At 37.6% G+C, this 24,455-nt stretch overlaps 1 protein-coding gene and 2 long non-coding RNA genes across 3 annotated transcripts; all 3 read left to right on the top strand.

Annotated features, from left to right (window-relative positions):
* Nucleotides 1-4,554: 4,554 nt before the first annotated feature.
* LOC143917894 (uncharacterized) lies at nt 4,555-6,767 on the top strand. Its single transcript, XR_013261090.1, has 3 exons — nt 4,555-4,645; nt 4,738-4,832; nt 5,696-6,767. It is a non-coding gene; the product is annotated as an uncharacterized LOC143917894 (long non-coding RNA).
* On the top strand, nt 4,555-17,366 carry LOC143917891 (uncharacterized). Its single transcript, XM_077439508.1, has 4 exons — nt 4,555-4,667; nt 13,628-13,977; nt 14,765-14,978; nt 16,695-17,366. The coding sequence occupies exons 1-2, from the start codon at nt 4,634-4,636 to the stop codon at nt 13,912-13,914; spliced, it is 321 nt and encodes a 106-aa protein (XP_077295634.1). The 5' UTR covers nt 4,555-4,633; the 3' UTR covers nt 13,915-13,977; nt 14,765-14,978; nt 16,695-17,366.
* LOC143917892 (uncharacterized) lies at nt 14,804-24,187 on the top strand. Its single transcript, XR_013261089.1, has 5 exons — nt 14,804-15,767; nt 19,912-20,471; nt 20,718-20,825; nt 20,925-21,048; nt 22,265-24,187. It is a non-coding gene; the product is annotated as an uncharacterized LOC143917892 (long non-coding RNA).
* The last annotated feature ends 268 nt before the right edge of the window (nt 24,188-24,455 follow it).

Raw genomic sequence — 24,455 nt, 5'->3', positions numbered from 1 at the left:
ACTAGTAATATATATAAAAACGGACTGTCGCTAAATATATTTGTATATTTATTTGTATATTTGTATATTTGTATATTTGTATATATGTATATATGTGACGGACGATCAACCGTCAACCAGTATGGGGAACAAAAATTTTTTTTTTCATTTTTTCAGTTTTTTCATTTTTTCATATTTTTCAGTTTTTTCATATTTTTCAGTTTTTTCATATTTTTCAGTTTTTTTCAGGTTTTTTCAGTTTTTTTCATTTTTTTCATAATTTTCATTTTTTTCATAATTTTCATTTTTTTCATAATTTTCATTTTTTTCATTTTTTCAGTTTTTTCATTTTTTTCATTTTTTCAGTTTCATTTTTTTCATTTTTTCAGTTTTTTCATTTTTTTCATTTTTTCAGTTTTTTCATTTTTTTCATTTTTTCAGTTTTTTCATTTTTTTCATTTTTTTCATTTTTTCAGTTTTTTCATTTTTTTCATTTTTTTCATTTTTTCAGTTTTTTCATTTTTTTCATTTTTTCAGTTTTTTCATTTTTTTCATTTTTTTCAGTTTTTTCATTTTTTCAGTTTTTTCATTTTTTCAGTTTTTTCATTTTTTCAGTTTTTTCATTTTTTTCATTTTTTTCATTTTTTCAGTTTTTTCATTTCCGGGGGCGCTGGGGGCGCCGGAGGCGTCGGCGGCGCTGGGGGCGAAGCCCCCGGGATGCCGAAGGCATCGGGGACGCTGGGGGCGAAGCCCCCGGGGTGCCGAAGGCATCTGGGGGGCTGGGGGCGAAGCCCCCGGGGTGCCGAAGGCATCGGGGACGCTGGGGGCGAAGCTCCCGGGGTGCCGAAGGCATCGGGGGTGCTGGGGGCGAAGCCCCCGGGGTGCCGAAGGCATCGGGGACGCTGGGGGCGAAGCTCCCGGGGTGCCGAAGGCATCGGGGGGGCTGGGGGCGAAGCCCCCGGGGTGCCGAAGGCATCGGGGACGCTGGGGGCGAAGCTCCCGGGGTGCCGAAGGCATCGGGGGTGCTGGGGGCGAAGCCCCCGGGGTGCCGAAGGCATCGGGGACGCTGGGGGCGAAGCCCCCGGGGTGCCGAAGGCATCGGGGGGGCTGGGGGCGAAGCCCCCGGGGTGCCGAAGGCATCGGGGACGCTGGGGGCGAAGCTCCCGGGGTGCCGAAGGCATCGGGGGTGCTGGGGGCGAAGCCCCCGGGGTGCCGAAGGCATCGGGGACGCTGGGGGCGAAGCCCCCGGGGTGCCGAAGGCATCGGGGGGGCTGGGGGCGAAGCCCCCGGGGGGCCGAAGGCATCGGGGGTGCTGGGGGCGCCGGAGGCGTCGGCGGCGCTGGGGGCGAAGCCCCCGGGGTGCCGAAGGCGTCGGGGGCGCCGGAGGCGTCGGCGGCGCTGGGGGCGAAGCCCCCGGGGTGCCGAAGGCATCGGGGGTGCTGGGGGCGCCGGAGGCGTCGGCGGCGCTGGGGGCGAAGCCCCCGGGGTGCCGAAGGCGTCGGGGGCGCCGGCGGCGCTGGGGCCGAAGGCCCCGGAGCGACGGAGGCATCGGGGGCAAAGGCGTCAGGAGGTCGGCGATGCACAAAACGTAGTTCGTAATTCGTAATCACTTCGTAATTCGTGCATCAATTTCTTTCCGAAACCAGTCGATTCAATATCTTTAACTTTATTTTTATTCGAGTTTCAATTCCTTTTCGAAACCACCCGTTGAAATCAACGGGTCCAACACTAGTATGTATATATTGAGTGAATGCGATATTGAATTACGATATATCAATATATATGTATTATATATCAATATATATGTAATATATTGAGTGAATGTGACAGTTGCGCTTCGAGTGACATGGAGGGCGCAGCCTCATGGGGCGCAGCCCCATGGGGCTCAAAAGGGGGCGCAGCTTTATGGGGCACAGCCTTATCGGCCGCAGCCTTATGGGGCGCAACCTTATGGGGCGCAGTCTTATGGGGCGCAGCCTTATGGGGCGCAGCCTTATGGGGCGCTCTCTTATGGGGCGCAGCCTTAGGGGCGCTGTCTTATGGGGCGCCGCCTTATGGAGCTTAGCCGCATGGGGCCCCGAAGGGGGCGCAGCCTCATGGGGCGCAGCCCCATGGGGCCCCAAAGGGGGCGCAGCCCCATGGGGCCCCAAAGGGGGCGCAGCCTCATGGGGCCCCGAAGGGGGCGCAGCCTCATTGGGCCCCAAAGGGGGTGCAGCCTCATGGGGCACAGCCCCATGGGGCCCCGAAGGGGGCGCAGCCTCATGGGGCGCAGCCCCATGGGGCCCCAAAGGGGGCGCAGCCTCATGGGACCCCGAAGGGGGCGCAGCCTCATGGGGCGCAGCCTCATGGGGCGCCGCCTTATGGGGCGCTGCCTTATGGGGCGCCGCCTTATGGGGCGCAGCCTTATGGGGCGCTGTCTTATGGGGCGCAGCCTTATGGGGCGCTGTCTTATGGGGCGCAGCCTTATGGGGCGCCGCCATATGGGGCGCCGCCTTATGGGGCGCCGCCTTATGGAGCTTAGCCCCGAAGGGAGCGCAGCGTCCTGGGGCGCAGCCCCATGGGGCCCCGAAGGGGGCGCAGGGGGGCGCAGCCTCATGGGGCGAAGCCCCATGGGGCGCAGCCTTATGAGGCGAAGCCCTAAACGGCAACTGATCATGGGGGCGAAGCCCTTGACGGCATTTAATCATGGGGGCGCGGAGGGGCGAAGCCCTAAAAGGCATTAACTAAGGGGGGCGAAGCCCTAAACATCAATTAATCTTGGGGGCGCGGAGGGGCGAAGCCCTAAAAGGCATTAACTAAGGGGGGCGAAGCCCTAGACGGCATTTAATCATGGGGGTGCGGAGGGGCGAAGCCCTAAAAGGCATTAACTAAGGGGGGCGAAGCCCTAAACGGCAATTAATCTTGGGGGCGCGGGGGGCGAAGCCCTAAAAGGCAACTGATCATGGGGGCGAAGCCCTAGACGGCAATTAACCATGGGGACGTGGAGGGGCGAAGCCCTAAAAGGCAACTGATCACGGGGGCGAAGCCCTAGACGGCATTTAATTATGGGGGCGTGGAGGGGCGAAGCCCTAAAAGGCATTAACCAAGGGGGGCGAAGCCCTAGACGGCATTTTATCATGGGTGCGCGGAGGGGCGAAGCCCTAATAGGCATTTACTAAGGGGGGCGAAGCCCTAGACGGCATTTAATCATGGGGGCGCGGAGGGGCGAAGCCCTAAAAGGCATTAACTAAGGGGGGCGAAGCCCTAGACGGCATTTAATCATGGGGGCGCGGAGGGGCGAAGCCCTAATAGGCATTTAGTAAGGGGGGCGAAGCCCTAGACGGCAATTTATCATGGGGCCGCGGAGGGGCGAAGCCCCAAAAGGCAACTGATCACGGGGGCGAAGCCCTAGACGGCATTCAATCATGGGGGCGTGGAGGGGCGAAGCCCTAAAAGGCATTTACTAAGGGGGGTGAAGCCCTAGACGGCATTTAATCATGGGGGCGTGGAGGGGCGAAGCCCTAAAAGGCATTAACTAAGGGGGGAGAAGCCCTAGATGGCTTTTAATCATGGGGGCGCGGAGGGGCGAAGCCCTAAAAGGCAACTGATCATGGGGGCGAAGCCCTAAACGGCAATTGCTCATGGGGCGTGGAGGGCCGAAGCCCTAGAAGGCAAAGGCTCAGGGGGGCGCCGAGGGCGAAGCCCTAGAAGGCAAAAAAAAAATTGTTTTTTTTTTTGGTTTTTTTTAAAAAAAAATTTTTGATTTTTTTTTTTTTGATTTTTTTTTTTTGATTTTTTTTTTATTTTTTTTTTATTTTTTTATTTATTTTTTTTTTAATTTTTAAATTTTTTTTAAATTTTTTTTTTTTAATTAAATTAGCTTAGTCTATTTAAGCGGTTTATATTATTAACACTGAGCGAAGCCGGGCAATACAGCTAGTAACTAATAAAACAATTTTTTGAAGTAAATCGAAAATATCTTTAGAAGGCGACAAATGCCGACACCAAATGAAGTTTTATCTATCACTCCGATAACTGGTCAATATGATATGTACAAGTGGTCTGTTGTGGTAACAAATGACAACACATACATACATGGTTAAAACGGCAAAGTTAAATTATTCATAAAAAACTTATAAGAGACTTAGTACATATATCTATATGTTTGTTTGTTCGTGACAGTCAATTAAATAAAAATAAAAAAAATTATTCAAATAAATTTAATAAAATGTTTACTATAAGATTAGTCATGTTTAAGAGGTTTATATTACAAATACCGAGCGAAGCCGGGTAAAACCACTAGTTTACTATTATATATGTAATTACTTACTTATTCACTCTATACATATACTCGGTTACATATTCACGCTGTTTCTTGAAATTCATCTTCATTTTTAAATATAAGTTATGATTATGTCGGAAGTGGCCCCCTCCTTGACCTCCTTGACTTTACATCCGTACATACACACATACGTATGTATGTATGTATGTACTACATATAATTGATCAAATGCCACGACCCTTCACCCCGTTCGTGATAATATCAGAGCTATCAGAGCAAACACTGACCTTCTGTGCGTTTCTCAGTCAACAGTCAAAACAAGCCGTTTCATCGCGAGTACAATACATATATTTTGAGTTTCATCAGACGCTCCTCACTAAGGACATTTGACATATGTACATACGAGTATGTAGGGCGTTTCATACAAGTACGTCCCATTTGTTGTTACTACATATATATTACTAACCTCTTCTTACTTCAACCTCTTCGATTTCAAGTCAGTCAAAGTTTTGGCTCTTATCTTGCCATGTTGCTCGGTTTGGTCATCAACCACTACTGTATGGTCAATGAAAGGTTTCAGCCAACGAAAAGGGTAAAAAACAGTTATAAACTTTATATATATATATATTTTTTTTTTCGCACTATTCCTCAAACAATATACATATGTTACTTGTTTTGACGCAGTGTTAACCCTTGCACGTGTATCAAAACCCATTCATATTATCTGTACCTATGCGTTCATAAAATATGTATGTACATATAATCATAGATAATTTGCTTAAACACATGATTTCTTTTTTAATTATTAGCTAAAGTCATACATTAAACGTATCTGAATTTTTACTTATATTTTTATTTTAACAATAATCTATACCATTTTTATAATTACACGAAAAGCTGGCATCATTAAGTAAATATTTTTTTTTTACATTTACATTTTTGATGTATTAAATCCACCAACCCTTTCGATTAAATAAATGTGAAATAAGCACTAATGTGATGTTTGACTTTTGCGATGATGTATTACGATCAACGTGCGAAATTGGGTAGGTAACAGACCGGCCTCTGAGGTAATTTTATAAATTTTCGAGGCAATGACGACCCAATAAAAAAGGCGTAACATTCGGTACGGGGGAAAATGATGTAAAGCCTTCATAAAATCATATATGTATGTATGTACACATAAACCGAAAAATGTGCCGAATCAGTTTCACTTTCGACAAAAGAATAATATCAAACAATACGTATCGGTCGGTTATCGCGATAGCGATGACCTTTTTTAATAACGTTATGTTTCTATGACGCATCCGTGTTAATATTTAAGCAATTTCCTTTACAACACAATGGCGGCGCTACACACTTTCGCGTCGATAATACGAATTAAGAATAGATACATACATATGTATGTACATATGTAGATATTATTATTTAGATGAAGTATTATATTTTTCACAGTGCATACAACAAATCCTGAAAGTGTTCCATCGTAATCGGTTCTTTGGTTTAGGAGCCTATTCGAGACAGACAGACAGACAGACAAAAAGACAAACAAACATTGATTGAGAAAACCGCGAGATGGCGCCATCGCTTTTGAGCGGTCAATTTTTGTACAGAAATTCAATTTTTTATGTCACATACTGGAAAGTCTATTTTGTGACATTGTACACCGGAGATAAGTTTTAATTAATTTACAATTTAAATACAAACAGTGATAATTGGTCGAAAAATTTTAATTTTTCGGTTGAAAATATGTTTTTTAGGAGTGTCTTCAAAAGAGATCGTTTTCTACAAATATTTCGGATATTATATCTCAAAAATAATAATGTAGAACACAATGGCTTTGTGAATCATTTAGATGCTAAATGCAGACAATTAATTATACCGTGCAGAGATATACATACATAGTGGTCGATGAGTCCGTCGTGAACTTCAAAGGCAAGATTTGTTTGAAAAGTGTAAAAAAATTGTGATCAAAAACACCGTGTATCTGTTAAATCTAATCTTTTCGTCTTTACCCGCCTTCTGGGATGATCCAGATTTTTTTTTGATGTGTCCTATAAGTAGGTAACGAATAGAAAATAAGATTTCAACTAACAGTTTAAAAACTAACCAATAGACACTTTATGAGGGTGGGTACGCATTAAAATACAATGAGTAAACAGACAAAAGCTTTGCATCCTTGGACCCAAACTGCCTAACGAACTATAGGGTAGGTATGAAAACATTTCTATACGCATATTTTAAAAGTTTCTAGTAATAAAACTCATTTGTTATACAAAACTGCTGTCATAAATAATACAAGAAATGTAAAACTCATCATTTAGTTCGATTTGGTAATTATGATGGTTTGAAATAATTGAATTTAGTGACTATATTCGAAAAATGCTATCCCAAATAAACATTGGAGACGAACAGATAGTCCCAAAATAACTGAGCATAATATTTAGTTTTTATCTAAAAAAAAAATGCGTATTTTTCGTTAAAATAAAGTCACCAATTTGATCTTCGACATAATTTTATAATATGAACAACTAAAATTAAAAAAAAAATCATATATTTTTTTCCATCATAGAGTAGACTAGTGGTGGAGAGAAATTCCAATAAGAGTGCAAAGTGTAGAAATATGCCTTTAAAAACACACAAAATATCGGAAATCCCGATATGCACACTGTAAACCCTAGAACTTCAGGTGATAAAGCCACTTTATTTTCACGCGATATGTACATACATATGTATGGGGAAAAATAATACGTCATTCTCAGTATGGATGATTTGATGGGTAAAAGAAGAACACTAACAGCAGATATGTACATACATACTACATATCTATGTACATATATTCATGTCCACTTGACTACTAAGTATGTACATACATATCAGTGGCGTGCGGTGAAATTCTCTCTCTTTTTGTTGTAGAGCCCTACTTAATATGCGCGAGCAGAATACAAGAGGAACAGGCTGTTCCCCTTGTATCTTGTTCGAGCAAATTAAGTAAGGCTGTACGACAAAAAGAGAAAGAATTTCACCGCACGCCACTGGTACATACGTATGTATGTACATAAGTATGTACATGAGTGATTATCCGATAAATTTTACCCCACATTATCCGATAAATTTTACCTCTGATATGGATTTAATTATTTGATTTATTTCGACGAGAGAAACAATTGAAGACATTATCCGATAAAATTTACCTCTGAAATGATTTAATTAATTGATTTATTTCGACGAGAGAAACAATTGAAGACTAAAAAAATTTCGTTTGATAAACCGACAACGTACCGGGTTGGGACCATCGCTCGGTCACCCATACTAACACATGATATATTCTCAGTAACTGCGCATTACGGGGAAGTAAAAATAATAATTCTTTGATTTATTTTTTCGATCTTAGTGCGTATCTTCGTAAGTCAAAACATCTTCGACAAACAAAAGTCGAGGATTACCTGTATGTGATTGTTGATGATCTAATTTTAGGTCAATCTCGAAAATTTATTTAAATTGGGCATGTTCTGTTTTAACTTTCAATATTTTATTTTAATTTTAATATATTGATTATAATTTTATTTTGATATTTGAATTTAATTTTAATATAATAATAATATTTTTAATTTTGATATTTAATTTCAATTTTTAAATTTAATTTCGATATTTTGTACGCTACTGGTTTTATCCTGCTGGTTAAAACGTTGGACCAAAATCGTCGTTGGTTTGGTCCGTACGCAGCATCACTCACTCACTCACTCATTAGAAAAATTAAAAAATAATTGTTTCCCCACTAGATATTATATTTTTCTCAAATTCCTTGGGGGTGCTGCAGTACCGCAGTGCGTATGGACGAGCCGCCACTGTGTATAGGTATATCAATATTTTAAGATGTTACTAAATAAGATGCTACGTTGAAAAATATTAATATATTAATATTCTATCAGGCTCTTTGGTAGCCATAGTAGGAAATGTTGGTTCTGGAAAAAGTTCTCTCCTTTCCGCTCTCCTCGGAGACATGGATAAACTTTCGGGCCAGGTGAGTGTAAATGGCAGCATCTCATACGTTCCACAACAAGTGTGGATACAGAATGCAACTATTCACAATAATATTACATTTGTAAATGCATTGTTAAAGGTTTGACGAACCTTTTTTACAAATTGCATTTACAACAATCGAACAATAGACGGCACGCTTCCGGTCCTACCTCTAATTATGACAACGATGTGTAAAAAAAAGGCGTAACATTCGGTGCGGGGGAAAATGATGTAAAGCCTTCATAAAATCATATATGTATGTACACATAAACCGAAAAATGTGCCGAATCAGTTTCACTTTCGACAAAAGAATATTATCGGTCGGTTATCGCGATATATCGTATTTTTACTTTATCTATGTACGTAGTAACAATAGATGAAGTTTTGTGATCATGCGAAAATTCGAACTCGAGATTTTGACTGATTCGAACTCAGAATCGATCACTGATCACGTTTTCATGATCTAGAAAAAATGTGTGTGTGTGTGTCTGTGTGGGTGTGTATTTTGGGGATATTTTTAACACCGTTAGTCCTATCGAACTGAAACTTAGTATCGGTTACTGAAATTCTTATAGACACGACGTAAATTTTTTTCAAATTTTTAAGTTGACCGGAAATGGTACCTCGCCTTATAGGTGTCCTCTTTTTTTAAGTATTTGAATTCAATTATCTCCCAAACCACTAACTGAATCGGACTGAATTTTTTTAAATATAATACAAATAATAATTTTTATAACCTCATATTTTTTAAATATTTCTATCTGAACCGGAAGCAGTACTTTTACTCTAGAGAATCGAAGTTTTTTATGTTTTTTTCAGAAACCTTTTGGTTTATTGAACTGAAATTTCATATCTAGAAGTTTAAGTTTAATACCAAGTTAATTATAAAATTTAGTTAGCATCCGTCAACCGGAAGTAGCAGTTTACTATTGTTCGATTTTTCTTCCACTATTTTTTTCGACCCCTTAAACATGTGTGTTCGTCACAAAAATATTCAAGTATAATTCTTGTATCAATTTGATGAAAATAAAAAAAAATTATTATATTTTATAAACCGGAAGTGGGATTTTTTTCTCTTAGAAAGGTCGAAAATGTTGTGCCCACTACTCTGTCCACACCCCTGAACGTATTAAGCTGAAAATTTATATTTCTATCCTTTATGTACTAACTTAGATCTGGTAGGGTTTTGGTCAGAATTCGTAAACCGGAAGTAGTATTTTTTTTTAAAACAATAATTCATTATTTTTCAATTATTTTATTTTGACCTTTTAAATTGTTTTAAGCTTCTTGATATTTATTGTGTATAATAAAAATAGTAATTTTAAGTAAAAATAAAAAAAAATCACTTAATTTAATAAACCGGAAGTGGGATCTTTTTCCTCGTAGAAAGGTCAAAAATGTTGTGCCCACTACTCTGTCCACAACCCTGAACGTATTAAGCTGAAAATTTATATTTCTATTTTTTATGTACTAACTTAGAGCTGGTAGGCTTTTGGTCAGAATTTGTTAACCAGAAGTAGTATTATTTTTTAAAACAATATTTCATTATTTTATTTTGACCTGTAAAATTATTTTTATTTTCTTGATATTTAATGAGTATAATACTGGTAGTGATTTTTGGTAATAAAAAAAATTTGAACAAAATCTGACAACCGGAAGTAGAACTTTTGTTTTGTGCAAGTTTCCATACATTTGCGCTCAATTTGTATCACTATCATAGTCATCAGTTCAATATCGAATTTTTTTTTGTAACCTTCTTATATTCCTCAAATATATAGATAAAGTCATGGGTTGGTCACACCCGAATTTTTTAATAACGTTTCGTGTTAATATTTAAGCAATTTCCTTTACAACACAATAGCCAGCCCCCGTTTATACAGTCGTTCTATCGCGCGTTCTCAGGAGCGTACAGGATTGCGTGCGGGTAAGCCTGTGCGCGCAATCGTGCGCGATACTGCTTTCGCACTTGTGAACACTAACGTTCTTTCGCGCGCGATCACTCTTTGTTACCACTTTTTGTTAAAACGGAAAGCGAGCGTATAAGGACGGTTTCAGACTAGCGTTTTATACGCGCGTATAATCTCGTTTTTTGAAGTGCTTGTAGACGCGTATAGGCGCGTCGTCGTTTTCCATGCGCGCAACTCGTACGAGCGTAGACGCGCTTATAAGCTCGTATTATCCATGTTGATACTAAATCACCACTACCGGTTGGAGCGAACACGCTGGAATAAGCCCGTGTACGCGAGTCCGGTTTTTTGAAGCGCGAAATGTAGCGCAGAAAAATACGCTAGTCTGAAACCGCCCTTAAGGCTAATCGTGCGTGATAGACCGCGCGAAACTGGCGCGTGTTGGAGTGTGTGCGAAACGCACACTTTTACTGAAGTAACGCAGTTTTATTATAGTAATGTTGCGATGAAAAGTTATTGATAGAAGAAATATCATGGCGCAAGTTATGATGTTCGTTGATGTTGATTTAATCAAAAAGAAGAAGAAACGATCCACATGGGTTAAGAAATACATATATGTACATAGACAGCAATATTGTCATATGCCACTGAAAAAATTGAAATCCGGACGATTTCAAGAAGTATTTGCGTATGAATCATCAGTTATTCAATATACATATGTATGTATTGTTAGATAAAATCAAACATAAAATATCAAAGCAAGACAGAGTATTAGTGAGTATTAGACACGTTTAGCAGCAACTGTTTGATATCTCGCTACAGGACGTTCATTCGAAGATTTAAAATTCAGTACCGGTATATATGCTCCATCTCTTTCTACAATAATACCAGAAACGCGTCGAACTATTTATGAATGCTTGAGGCTGGATTATTTGAAGGTAGATAAGTGTGTTTGTATTATAAATAAAAATCAATATTATTAGATTTCAGTTTAATTTTAATTTTTTTAAATTCTTACACTTCTTCACTAGGGGTAGACATTTCTAAATTGTCATACACATCAGTGGCTTCCGACAGATTTTTCAGTAGCCCTTTCTTAATAATAAATTGTATGAGGGATTCTGCATAAATTGCCTGCAGTGGATCCATCTTTGCTAATTTTTTGGCTATATATAGCCCTGTTACGTCAAACTCCGAAAGCTCCTTGCTGTCGGAGACATTGAAAGACGCCATTGCAGTCGGAGCAGCGTCAGCCTAAAAAAATTGAAATTAAAAAGTTAATTTATAATTCCATTTTTCAGATGCCGTCTACGAAGGAAGAATGGATCAGAGTGGCACAAGAATTCAATACATACATACATACATATTTACAATACATACATATAAGAATACAATACATACATATTTACTATTAGATTCGCCATATTACAAATACTAAGCGAAGCCGGGTAAAACAGCTAGTATGTATGTAGGTACATATGTATATACAATTACACACACACACACAATATAAAAATACTAATACAATAACATGAATTCTACAGTATATGTATGTTTATTTCTAAACTAATGAAAAGAAGCATAAAACATAAAAAAATGAAATAAAAAAGTTGTAATACAGATTTTGTAAATTCCACTACAATATATGAATTGGAATTGAAATAACACATAAAATCAGTTAAAATCCGCAACTCGTACTCAACTGTCAGTTGGCGTCCCTCAGTTCTGCCAACTCCTAACAGTGAACACACATGACATTGTGTTCCACTGTTACACTGCCATTACATTCATTCACAATAATAATATTATATTAAATAATAATAATAGGCAGGTGATTTTACTGCCAAAGGTAGATAGATGCCTATGTATGTACATATGTAGTCCTTTTATTCGGAATTTATAAAGAACAAAAAGTTTTATAAAGAACAATCCCAGAATGGTGAACAGCCCGTAAAACCACATACATACATGGTTGCGTAGATTCCCATGATTTCGCTTATGACGTTAAATATTTTGATCACAATTAAAGCCGACATCCGATTTATGTACACACTGGTGGCTAGAGAGGTAGCCGAACCTCTAACTCCACCTGGTAATATTTCACCCATCCCCATATTGCCAAGGAATGGGTCCAAATCCCAACACATACACCACATAGCTGATCAACGGCAGCCAACCAAAGCTCGTGCTTTATTTCGAGCAAATACAATGTGCCCAAAATCATGTAGGCCATAACCATGATAGTGCCAGATATATAGAGTGATATTTTCCTCCCAGGACATTTCCCAAAACCCACAACATTCGTAGCAACATTTCCCAAAACCCACAATTTCTACTGAATCATAATACATTTTTATATTCTCACCTGATCTCCAACCAGAGCTGACGATGTGTAGACACGATCCAAGACTCGAAGCACCATGGTTCCCAACGACACAGCGACATGTCCAAAAATCTTTCACGAAACAAAATTTCATTTTAATATTGATGATCCAATATAAAATAGTATAAAATTTTTCTCGACTCTTCGAGGAACTTACCCGCGCCCAAACTATTATGTTATGAATCGCAGGTCTGTTTGGCGGAGGGTCACCGTTGATATTCTCGCTGTCCATTGATATTAGGAACACTCCCTTATCCTTCCTTTAAATTTTATTTGGTTCTGTTTTTAAGGTAAAAATGTTTAAAAAATATTATTAATTTCAAAATTTAGGACACATATAAGGGGAGGTACTATTTGAGGTCAAAATAATAAAAAAATAAAAAAATTACGTCGTATCGATAAGAATTTCAGTAACCAAACTAAGTTTAAGTTCGATAGGAGAAACATATGTAGGTGTTAAAAAAGTCCCCAAAATACACAGACAGACAGACACACATACACACACATTTTTTTAGAGCATGAAAGCGTGATCAGTAGTCACCGGAGCCTGAGGGGGCCGTGTATTGTTCAAAGGTTGTAAATGCATTGTTAAAGGTTTGCCGAACAATGGATAACACTGTGACTATCCTACCTCTAGTGATCAGTGATCGATTCTGAATTGGAATCAGTCAAAATCTCTAGTTCGACTTTTTGCAAGATCACAAAACTTCATCCATTTTTCAAAACTTCACCAGAAATAGGCGCGAAAATGCGCTGAAACGGGTTCGTATTGCTTATTTCTATTGTTTACTTTTTTTTTCGTCTCTAGAGAATGTACTAGGTATGTACTATTTTTTTGCATAACTTTAGTTTAATATTAATAACTATTTAGTAGTAGTATTTTTAATACAAAGTTAGAGAGTAATTTTTATCAATAATTTTAGATATTTTGTATTTTATTGGACCAAAACTTTCCATGACCGCACGAATCTAAGCAGGCATATTTTTTTATATATTAATTATACATTAAAGTACACAACCCATACACAATTATTTTAAAAAATTGCAATCCTGTAAAATATTGAATTATTTCAGGTGCCGTGTCTTTATCTCGGAAAGAGCTGTTTAATGTTTGGAGTGAAGAAAAGACAAGAAGTGCGAAAAATTCAGCCGTATTTTCGTACGTTTGTGAAAGATTGGGGCTTGATAGAAAAATTACAAATTTTAATAGCAATGTTTCCCAAAGATGGACAAAGTCTCATCGTGTTATTAAGTACATTCTGGCGCGTGAATCGAAATGGCTAGATCAAAATATCACCTTTTATCCTCAGCACCAATCTACCAAGACATTACCAGTACCATCCCGCAAAAAAATTGGATGACCAGAACCAAAAGAGTTTCAAGAACTGACGACATCTTCAAAGAAACGATGAGTATAAGTATCCGTTAAGTATAAGTATCGTTATCCGTTCGCGTGATGCAATTCGATTTTTCATTCAATTGCGATTTTCCAATATGAATAACTCAATATGACGATGAATGAATAATTAGTGATTATATTGCGAGTCTACATATTTTTCGATTTATGTATATATGTACTTATACGTTTAATATTCCATTCAAATATGTACTAGTAAACTTTATTGATAATAATTGAGACCTTTCAAGATTTGTTTTTAAGTACATGGGTATATATGTATGTACTGTATGTATATACATAAATACCTTTCATTTAATTTGCGGAAATTTATTAAGTCAGAAAAAATGTTTTCTGATACTTAACCAGACAAAAAACTAATCCCTTCACTTTTGTTCTCGGTTTTAATTTGTTTGGCATTTATTTTTTTATTTTTAATCCTTGTGAGAAAATCTGTAGGTGCTTATTTCCAATTATATTATACATATATTTATGTATCAATAATTCTAATTATAGCATTATAGATAATATGTTAAGTTGAGAAAATTAGTTGATATTTCACATACAATTATTATAAAATATTTTAAAATTATTTTGGTTAAAAGTATCGACAGTAAAATATTATTTTCGTATCGATACATTTGTGGTCTTGTGCACGAATTTTTGCACACTTGATAAAAAGTGAGCCCTATAATGAAGCATTTAAAAAAATTAATTTAATTAAAATTATATTGAATATTGAATACGTTAATTAATATTATATTAAACATATTAATGATACGCAAAGTCCTAATCCTGCATATTCTCTGTTCCAGCCATGGGTGGGTGGTCGACCTAGAAATCTGCCGAAAGACGAAAGGCGAGGACGAGGATCGACACAGGCAGTGAAGACAACCTCTGACCTTAGCGTTAGGATTGATAGACATGATTTTGACATTTCATTTTACCTTGTTCCCGGGAATATGGTACAATATGATTTATTATTGGGTCGGAGGTTTGTGTTTTCAGTAGACATTGTTATGGACAGGAGTGGCAATTAGAATAAGAACTAGTGAAAATGAAAGTTAAGTAAGGTAAACGACCCGACCCATTAATAATCAATACCGTAGTGACTGTGATCTGAAGGACAGGTTGGAAAGACTCGTTGGAAGTTATGTGCCTTAGCACATCAGATGTGATTTCGCCCCTGCAGATGAGGATTGTACTAAAGGATGACATTCCGGTATACGAGCGGCCTCGGAGACTGACGTACCCAGACAGTATGGAGGTACATATGTAGAACGACAGCTAAAAGACGGAATTATCCAGGAAAGTTACTCCGATCATGTCAGTCCAGTGGTCGTGATGCGACTACCAAAAAGGATAGAAGTAAGCGGTTGTACTGCGACTACCGACGACTTAATAAAAATATCCCCATTCCACTGATCGAGCAACAGCTAGACCGTCTCCAAAACGGGAGGATTTTCACCACACTTGATTTGGAAAATGGATTTTTCCATGTACCCGTTAGCCCTGATAGTCGGAAGTAGGTATATGTACGTCATTCATCACACCTGCGGGCCAGTATGAGTTTTTGAAAGTGCCGTTTGGAATATGTAATGCACCTTCGGTTTTCCAACGCTTCATTAATCACCACATATTCAAAGACCTCATCAAGGGAGGAGTGGTACATGGACGATCTGGTGATCCCCGCTAAGGACGAAGAGGAATCTTTGGAGCACTTGGAAAAGGTGCTAGAGGTCGCCCGCCGCGTCAATGCCAGCTCCTGAAACACCGGATACATTCCTTGGGCCACATTAGGGCGCGATCACACAAAATGTAGGTCATACCCGGTATGATACGCCGGACCTTGCGGGATCGGAGCGGTCTCGTTGAAATTCTATAGAATTGTTTATACTAACTTGACGGTGATATATACCAATTCGTCGACCCTCGGACGACGCTTGACAGTGATCGATAACGGTGTATCCCATATTTGCAAAAAAATATAGCAGAACTTGTCGGAATAATAAGATTATAGAAAATACAAATTACATTAAGGATTTCAAGCTTTTATTGTTTAATAATTCAGTTTTAAACTTAATTAGTAAACAATTAACAAAAATAGACAAACAAGTGTCCGGTTTTTAACAACAATTGACTAATATTTCCGGGTAGGTTTAAGAATTAAATACTCATTCGATACTTTCATAAACAAACTCTGCGATCACGGACAAAGATGTATTCAGCATAAAGGGTTTTATATAGTACACTAATTGTTTACCGGAACCAATTGTTACTAAATAAACAGAAATTACTAGACAATGGACTCAAGTTTTTTGGTACAAAAACTAAATACAGATAAACGAACAAAGATGTTTTTTACGTAAAGGGCTATAGTGCACTCAATATGGACTGTAACTAATTGATACTGAATGCATTACCGTATGAATGTATGTACATGTCGATACAATAACATGTTCGTTTAAAGAGAGCCCATTTTTACTTTATTTTATATCAAGAACAAAGTATTTTTTATTTATACTTTTTATACTCAAGAAAGTGGTGACTGTAATTGCAGTTTTGTGTTTAACATCACAAACAGTTCGTCTTTTGAGCTCGGTCATCGCAGTTCATAATATCGGTACATCGCAGTTCATAATGTCAGAAAAATTAATAGAAGTTGTGCGACAGTACGAATGTGTCTATGACGTCAGATCCGTAAAATATAAGGACCAAAACATTCGCAATGAAGCTTGGGAGGAGATGTCATAAAAGCTAAACATACCAGGTTAGTTGATATTTATTTTTTATAACATAATAGTTACAGTTCATAGTTTTTACACACAATATAGTACACACATAATCATAGTATCAATTTATAAGTTTTACAATAATTTTTATTTTATTTTAATAAACAATATGCAGTGGCGTAACTACCGCGCCCGCAGACCCCGCAATGCGGGGGGGCGCCGAGGCTTGGGGGGCGCCGCAAAGCGGCGTGCCTTTTTTGCAGATTTCTTAATTTATTCTGTAATTTCTTTGCAATAATTTTTTTAAAAACCTCTGTTATTTTTTAACCTATTTGCATCTCGTTTTATTGTATTTACATATAGCTGACAATTCTCTCTTATTCTTGTATATATTTTTGTTAAAACAACGTGTTAAAACAATAGAATAAAATTATATGAGGCGTAAAAACGTAAAAATTTATAAATTTTTAGCTGTCAACATTAACAGGTGGGAAATTTTTAAGGAAAATTCATCATCAGTTACTTTAAACAGATTGTGCACTGCTTGTTGGTCGTCCAGATTAGACTCTATTAATGCACTTCGATACATATATATGTATATGTACAGATTTTTACATATATGTACAGATGTTTTAAAATTTCTTACAGAAATAATTTTAAAAAGTAAAAGAAATGATGAACAATCAAAAGAAAAGTAACTAAAAAAGAAAATGGAAAGTTTCGAATTTATTCTCATACTCGTCCTTCTTGAAAAATTCTTCGGTTTCTCAACTTTGTTTCAAAGTTCCTTCAATCAAAAAACGCTGATGATATCAGTGCTCAGTCTATGATTAGAAATGCATATTGCGAGATCAGTAATTTTAGAAATAAATTTGAAGGATTCGTAACAATTTCAACAATATTAGGGTTGAAGCCAAAATTGAATCTAAAAGCATTTCGATGAACTCAGTCATGATATACGATTCCAGGATCCATTAAAAGAAATTTTGAACAATTTTTAATGCGGCACTAAACGTAACCTAAGTGCAAATGAAGGTTCGTATCACGTTATTTAAACATTGTTTCAAAGTTCGCTTTCCTGCAAAACAATTATCAGATGACGATTTACATATATGTACATATGTATATCGTAAAGCTATGTCTCTAGCCAACTAATATGTCAATGACTTTGACAAATCATTGCCTGATCAGATACTTGATTTCCGTTCGTGCTTAAAAGAAAATAAACCTTGTAAAAATAAAGAAGATCAACGTGTTCATAATTTGGCAAAGCTCTTCATTTGTAATTTTTATAATTTAAATTCATCATTTAAATCATCTTGTTCCTCACGCTTCCGGTAACTGTAGCCACTGCGGAGCGCTCGTTCACAAGTTGAAACTTATTAAAAATTACTCAAGGTCAACTATGTCACAACATCGACTTAAAGTATTAGCAATGATTAGTATTAAATTTTAACAAAATAGTCGTGTTTGCCAATGAGTCCAGAAAAAAGTTTTTCTACGTAAAAAAGGTATGAATTATTAATTTAGAAAGTTATTTTGCTGTAAGGAAATAATATGAATATATGGCGGGGGGGGGGGGGGGCGCCTTAAAATATTTTGCGGGGGGGCGCCTGGAATTCACGCTACGCCACTGACAATATGACATTGTACAGAAAGGAATATACAAAAAAAAACACATGCCAATACATAAATAGACGCATTATATGTATATGATGATACGTACATACTAAATATATAAAATACACAGTTCATTTTATTTTAACAAACATTAACAGTATTCACATGACACCCAATGATAATATTTAAAGTAACAAAAAAATAGAGAAGGAAAAAAAATGTAAAAAGTAAGTAAAATTTAAAATGTTTAAATTAAACTAAAAATGAAAAGACATCTGAAATTATATACACACATAGGTACAATCAAAGTTTTAATAGTTACTGATTCCAGTTTTTATGTACGATATAAATTTGCATAGTTACAGTTTATAATTTTTATATAAATACTTACGCACAATATAAGTTTTCATCGTTTCACAATTTATAGATTGAATACTTCGAGAACTGAACCTTTCCAATAAGCTATTTATCTGATAATGAACCAAATTGTGTTTTTTTTAACCCTTTTCTGGCTCGTATTTAAAGTGTATTCTCCACTATCCTTCTTGCGCGAGAAAGCCTGTAATTAAAATTTTTTTTTGGTTCATTACCTCCTATTGAATTTCTACTGTAAGGCCGTAATAGATACCGCTTTAGCGGAAATGCCTCGTCTGCTACTATAACGTATGGGAGAGGTTCAGTTCCTGGAACCAACGGATTGGATTACTTTTTACATTTTTTTTCCTTCTCTATTTTTTTGTTACTTTAAATATTATCATTGGGTGTCATGTGAATACTGTTAATGTTTGTTAAAATAAAATGAACTGTGTATTTTATATATTTAGTATGTACGTATCATCATATACATATAATGCGTCTATTTATGTATTGGCATGTGTTTTTTTTTGTATATTCCTTTCTGTACAATGTCATATTGTTTATTAAAATAAAATAAAAATTATTGTAAAACTTATAAATTGATACTATGATTATGTGTGTACTATATTGTGTGTAAAAACTATGAACTGTAACTATTATGTTATAAAAAATAAATATCAACTAACCTGGTATGTTTAGTTTTTTTGACATCTCCTCCCAAGCTTCATTGCGAATGTTTTGGTCCTTATATTTTACGGATCTGACGTCATAGACACATTCGTACTGTCGCACAACTTCTATTAATTTTTCTGACATTATGAACTGCGATGTACCGATATTATGAACTGCGATGATCGAGCTCAAAAGACGAACTGTTTGTGATGTTAAACACAAAACTGCAATTGTAGTCACCACTTTCTTGAGTATAAAAAGTATAAATAAAAAATACTTTGTTCTTGATATAAAATAAAGTAAAAATGGGCTCTCTTTAAACGAACATGTTACTAATTAAGTTTAAAACTGAATTATTAAACAATAAAAGCTTGAAATCCTTAATATAATTTGTATTTTCTATAATCTTATTATTCCGACAAGTTCTGCTATATTTTTTTGCAAATATGGGATACACCGTTATCGATCACTGTCAAGCGTCGTCCGAGGGTCGACGAATTGGTATATATCACCGTCAAGTTAGTATAAACAATTCTATAGAATTTCAACGAGACCGCTCCGATCCCGCACGATCCCGCAAGGTCCGGCGTATCATACCGGGTATGACCCCACATTTTGTGTGTGTTTAAAACTATCTAAAGAAAATATCCCGCGTACAGCATACCGCTCCCTCGCTGTGTGATCGCGCCCTAATACTGCGACTGATTGTGGGCAGGGGATGGAAAGTGGCAGAGGGCGCGAAAGCGAGTGCCATTAGGGGTTAGTAAAAGTTAACCTTCCACTGGGGGCGGTTGGTCGTTAAGCATGGTTCTGTTTAAATAAACTACATGATCGAGAAATGCACGTGTTTGGTCTTCACCTTACCAGTGACATGAGATTTGGCATGAGATTGACATGAGATTTGACATGCATATTGACATGAGATTTGTGGCCCCCTATCTCCGTGGGCCCTTGCTTACAACCGCTATAATTGTGACGGGGTTAGATTATGCTGGATTAGTCACCGGACCCAGAAGGTGCCGCGTATTGTTAATCTTACCTCCAGTGATGATGATTATGACGACGATGCCGCTCAAGCTACGATCATGACGACGCCAACCACTGACAGCGACAGCAACGCCATCGCGGCACATGAATGGCTGTAGGTGCAAGGCATTCCTTATGCTATATTTTATTTGATATTTTTACTTTATCTGTTATTATTAAATGCTATTTTTTATGTTTATGTATGGATGTATTTATGTTTATGTTAAATTGTTATTTTTTTTTTTTTTTTTTGTGTTATATTTTTTGACCATTGTGGCGCTTTAGGAATTCCTGTTATGCCACAATGGTCTGCTTAGAATAAATAAATAAATAAATGAATGCGCGCCGTTTTCATTTCCAGCGACATGCAGTCCTCACCAATGTTTCCGAATGTGATGATTGGATCTCGAAATTTTCTCGAAATGGAATGTAGGAGAGACAAAAAAAACAAGACCAATGAAGTTACCAAGTAAGCTCGAATTCAATTTTACATTGTAGTAACTCAAATACAGTGGGATTTTGAATATACATACATATACTCATGTTTGTAATTGTTGAATCATTTCAGGAAAATTTTCGTGTGTTATCATAGCTCGTATCATAAAGCAAAAAACCCTAAAATAAAGAGCAAAAACTTAAATTGTGGTGCTAGGATAACCATTCATCTAAAAATGACAGATCTGCAAATAATGGTAAACTTCAAATTGATTTATTTTATAATCATTTATTTTATAATCATTTATTTTATAATCATTTATTTATTTATTTTGTAATCATTTATAAATTGATTTATTTTAAATAACTAAAACTTTTTTGGACCGAATTCGTTACACATGAAGTTTAAACCCATCTCATTCGTTGTTTTGTGAGAGAATGGACGTCTGCAAATACATAAAATAAAAATACGAGAAATAAAATCATTTGTGATTGAACCGATTCAGTAAAATATTAATTTAAAACCTTTCTTGAAAACAAAAAATATACGAACTTTCGGAAAAATAAACGTTACACATCTGTTTTTGAGACAAAATAAAGTAAAGGGGACCTTTCTAACGATTCGCTCCATAGGATGAACAATTTCTAAGAATTTTACCCAAGGCATACCACTTAAAAACCAAAAAAGCACATAGCAGCGATTATTTTATTAAAACCACATAGCCGCGATTATTTTATTACCCAAAAGTAACATACATAAGAAATAAACGTAGCATTCATAGATCCATAGTATCTCATTAATCATTAAATTCATAATATTTTCTAAATTCACACTATTCCTTAATTTAGGGGGGCGAGTGCCCCCCTATGCTTCCCCCCAAATTACGTCCCCGAAAAAAATGCATAATATTTTCAATCAATGTGTGGCGACCCCATAGAAGAGGGTGGCAACACCGGTCGCCATGGTTACGGCAGTGGAGCTGTCATTCGACCATTCGGCCCTAACTCGTGGGGGAGGAACTACCCTGTTCCCCCGAGACCCACAATTGGTGACCCCGACGTGATAGACAGCGCGCACCCCTTTCCCCCCTATTCTTCCCGACAATTTTGGAAACACGATGTCCGAAAGCAGCCCCAGCCCCACTTCTTGCCGCCTATACGTAACAGACAAGGTCAGTAAACTACGGTTCCTAGTCGACACCGATTCTGACCTGTGTGTCCTTCCGAAGTCAATATTGCCGGGTCGCAAAATAGCGACATCATACCTTCTATTCGCCGCGAACGGATCTACGATAAAAACGTACGGTTGGAAGGAGGTAGACGTCGACTTGGGACTATGTCGGGTATACAAATGGAGATTTGTAATAGCCGACGTATCAAGGCCTATTATTGGCGCTGGTTTCATCAAACATTTTTGTCTTTTGATTGATTTGAAAAATGTGAAACTGATGGATAATCTCACAACTGTTTCAGTGAGGGGCCGAGCAATAGGAACAGCAAAAGTAGAGCAGGTGAAAGCAATTTGTGGCACATCAACATTTCACCATCTACTAACAGAGTTTCCAGAGATAACGCGGCCGACAGGAAATAAAAACAGAACAATGAAACATCATACTGTGCATTATATCAGAACCACTGAAGGACCACCAGCAAGTTGCAAGCCGCGCCGCCTCGCACCGGAGAAGTTGCAGATCGCAAAAGAGACTTTCAAGACCATGTTGAACGAAGGAATCGCTCGACCATCAGACAGTAGTTGGTCATCAGCATTACACCTAGTACCTAAGCACGACGGAGAATGGAGACCATGCGGGGACTACAGAGCGTTGAATGCCCGCACTATACCAGATAGGTATCCAGTACCGCATATAGAAGATTTCGCCAGTACCTTATATGGCAAGAAGTTATTTTCTACAATTGATCTCGTGCGCGCATACCACCAAATCTCTGTACACAATGAAGACATAAAAAAAACAGCAATTTCCACCCCGTTTGGGTTATTTGAATTCCCGTTTATGTCCTTCGGACTAAGAAACGCGGCACAGACCTTCCAGCGGTTTATGGACGAAGTCCTAAGGGTATTGGATTTCTGCTACGTAGATATTGACGACGTGCTGGTAGCGTCAGAAAACGAAGAAGAACATATTAACCACTTACGAAAACTTTTTTCGCGGTTTCAAGAATATGGCGTCTTAGTCAACACAGCAAAGTGCGTTTTCGGAGCAAAAACCGTAAGATTTCTAGGATACGAGGTGTCAGAAAATGGAACCAAACCCCAAGCAGACAAAGTAGCTGCGGTGAAAAGATTTCCCCGACCAGCTACAATCGAACAATTAAGGCAGTTTTTGGGGATGATAAACTTCTATCGGCGTTTTGTTCCGGGTGTTGCAAAATTGCAGGCGCCCCTCAACGAGTTGCTAAAAGGATCTAAAAAGAAAGACAAGGCAAAGATTGCATGGACCAACGCGTTGGAAGAAGCATTCGGAAAGTGCAAGGATAGCTTATCAGACGCAGCCCTCCTCAGGCACCCAAAACCAGGGGCAGACTTGGCATTGGTGACGGACGCATCAGATGTAGCACTCGGAGCAGTCCTACAGCAGAAGATACCCGGAGGGTGGGAGCCGTTGGCATTCTTCACAAGGAAATTGTCAGGAACAGAAAGGAGATTTAGCACTTACGACCGGGAGTTGTTGGCAATATACAGTGCAGACGGCATTTCCGCCATATGGTAGAAGGAATTTTTTTTACTATTTTCACTGACCACAAGCCTATTATATACATATAGGATCCGGATGTGAAGGATTCCAAGCGAAACGCACAGATTAAGTCAGAAGTATTTATTATCACATGTCTTCGGGCTTGCTCCCCAACAAGTGACCATAACAACACGCATCCGGTCTCTCCCATGCATACCACACACACTCTATCCCTAGCAGTTTGGCCAACCATACATACGGCTCGGCTCGTTTAAAAATCATTCCTACATTCGGTCATTCCTGACTGTCATTCGCCCTCGGATGACATTCTTCGTCTTTTATATTTTTACAGCATTTCATCTCACATTCTTTTACATTTCATCTTCTACTCTATACAATGTATCATCTTACATTCTTTTAAAACATTTCCTCTATCATCCTCAACAATGTTTCATCTTAAATTTTTTTAAAACATTTCCTCTATCATCCTCAACAATGTTTCATCTTCCATTCCATAAAATCATCTTATATTCTTCTAAACATGCTTTCAATTGTCACAATTACAATTTACATCACAATTACAATCATCATCACAATTACATTTCAATACACTTATACATCAATCATTTTACGATTTACATAACAATTACAATTATAACAAATTAATCGTTACACATTTCACTACAAATCAATTTTTACATTTCAACACAATTCAATCTTCAATAAAGTTACACATAAATCATCACAATTAAAGTTACACATAAATCATCACAATTAAAGTTACACATAAATCCGTCCGTTTCAACTCAAATTAGGGATGAAATTTAATAAATGTTTGTAGCGATATATATATATATATATATATATATATATATATATATATATATATATATATATATATATATATATATATATATATGTAGGATATTAATATAAAATTATTATAATTATGTATAATGATGTGGCTCATG

The sequence above is a fragment of the Arctopsyche grandis genome, chromosome 10 (genome assembly GCF_051622035.1).
Source record: "Arctopsyche grandis isolate Sample6627 chromosome 10, ASM5162203v2, whole genome shotgun sequence".
Taxonomy (NCBI): domain Eukaryota; kingdom Metazoa; phylum Arthropoda; class Insecta; order Trichoptera; family Hydropsychidae; genus Arctopsyche; species Arctopsyche grandis.
The sequence above is the reverse complement of the archived record's forward strand: the minus strand, read 5'-3'. Positions and strand labels throughout refer to the sequence as shown.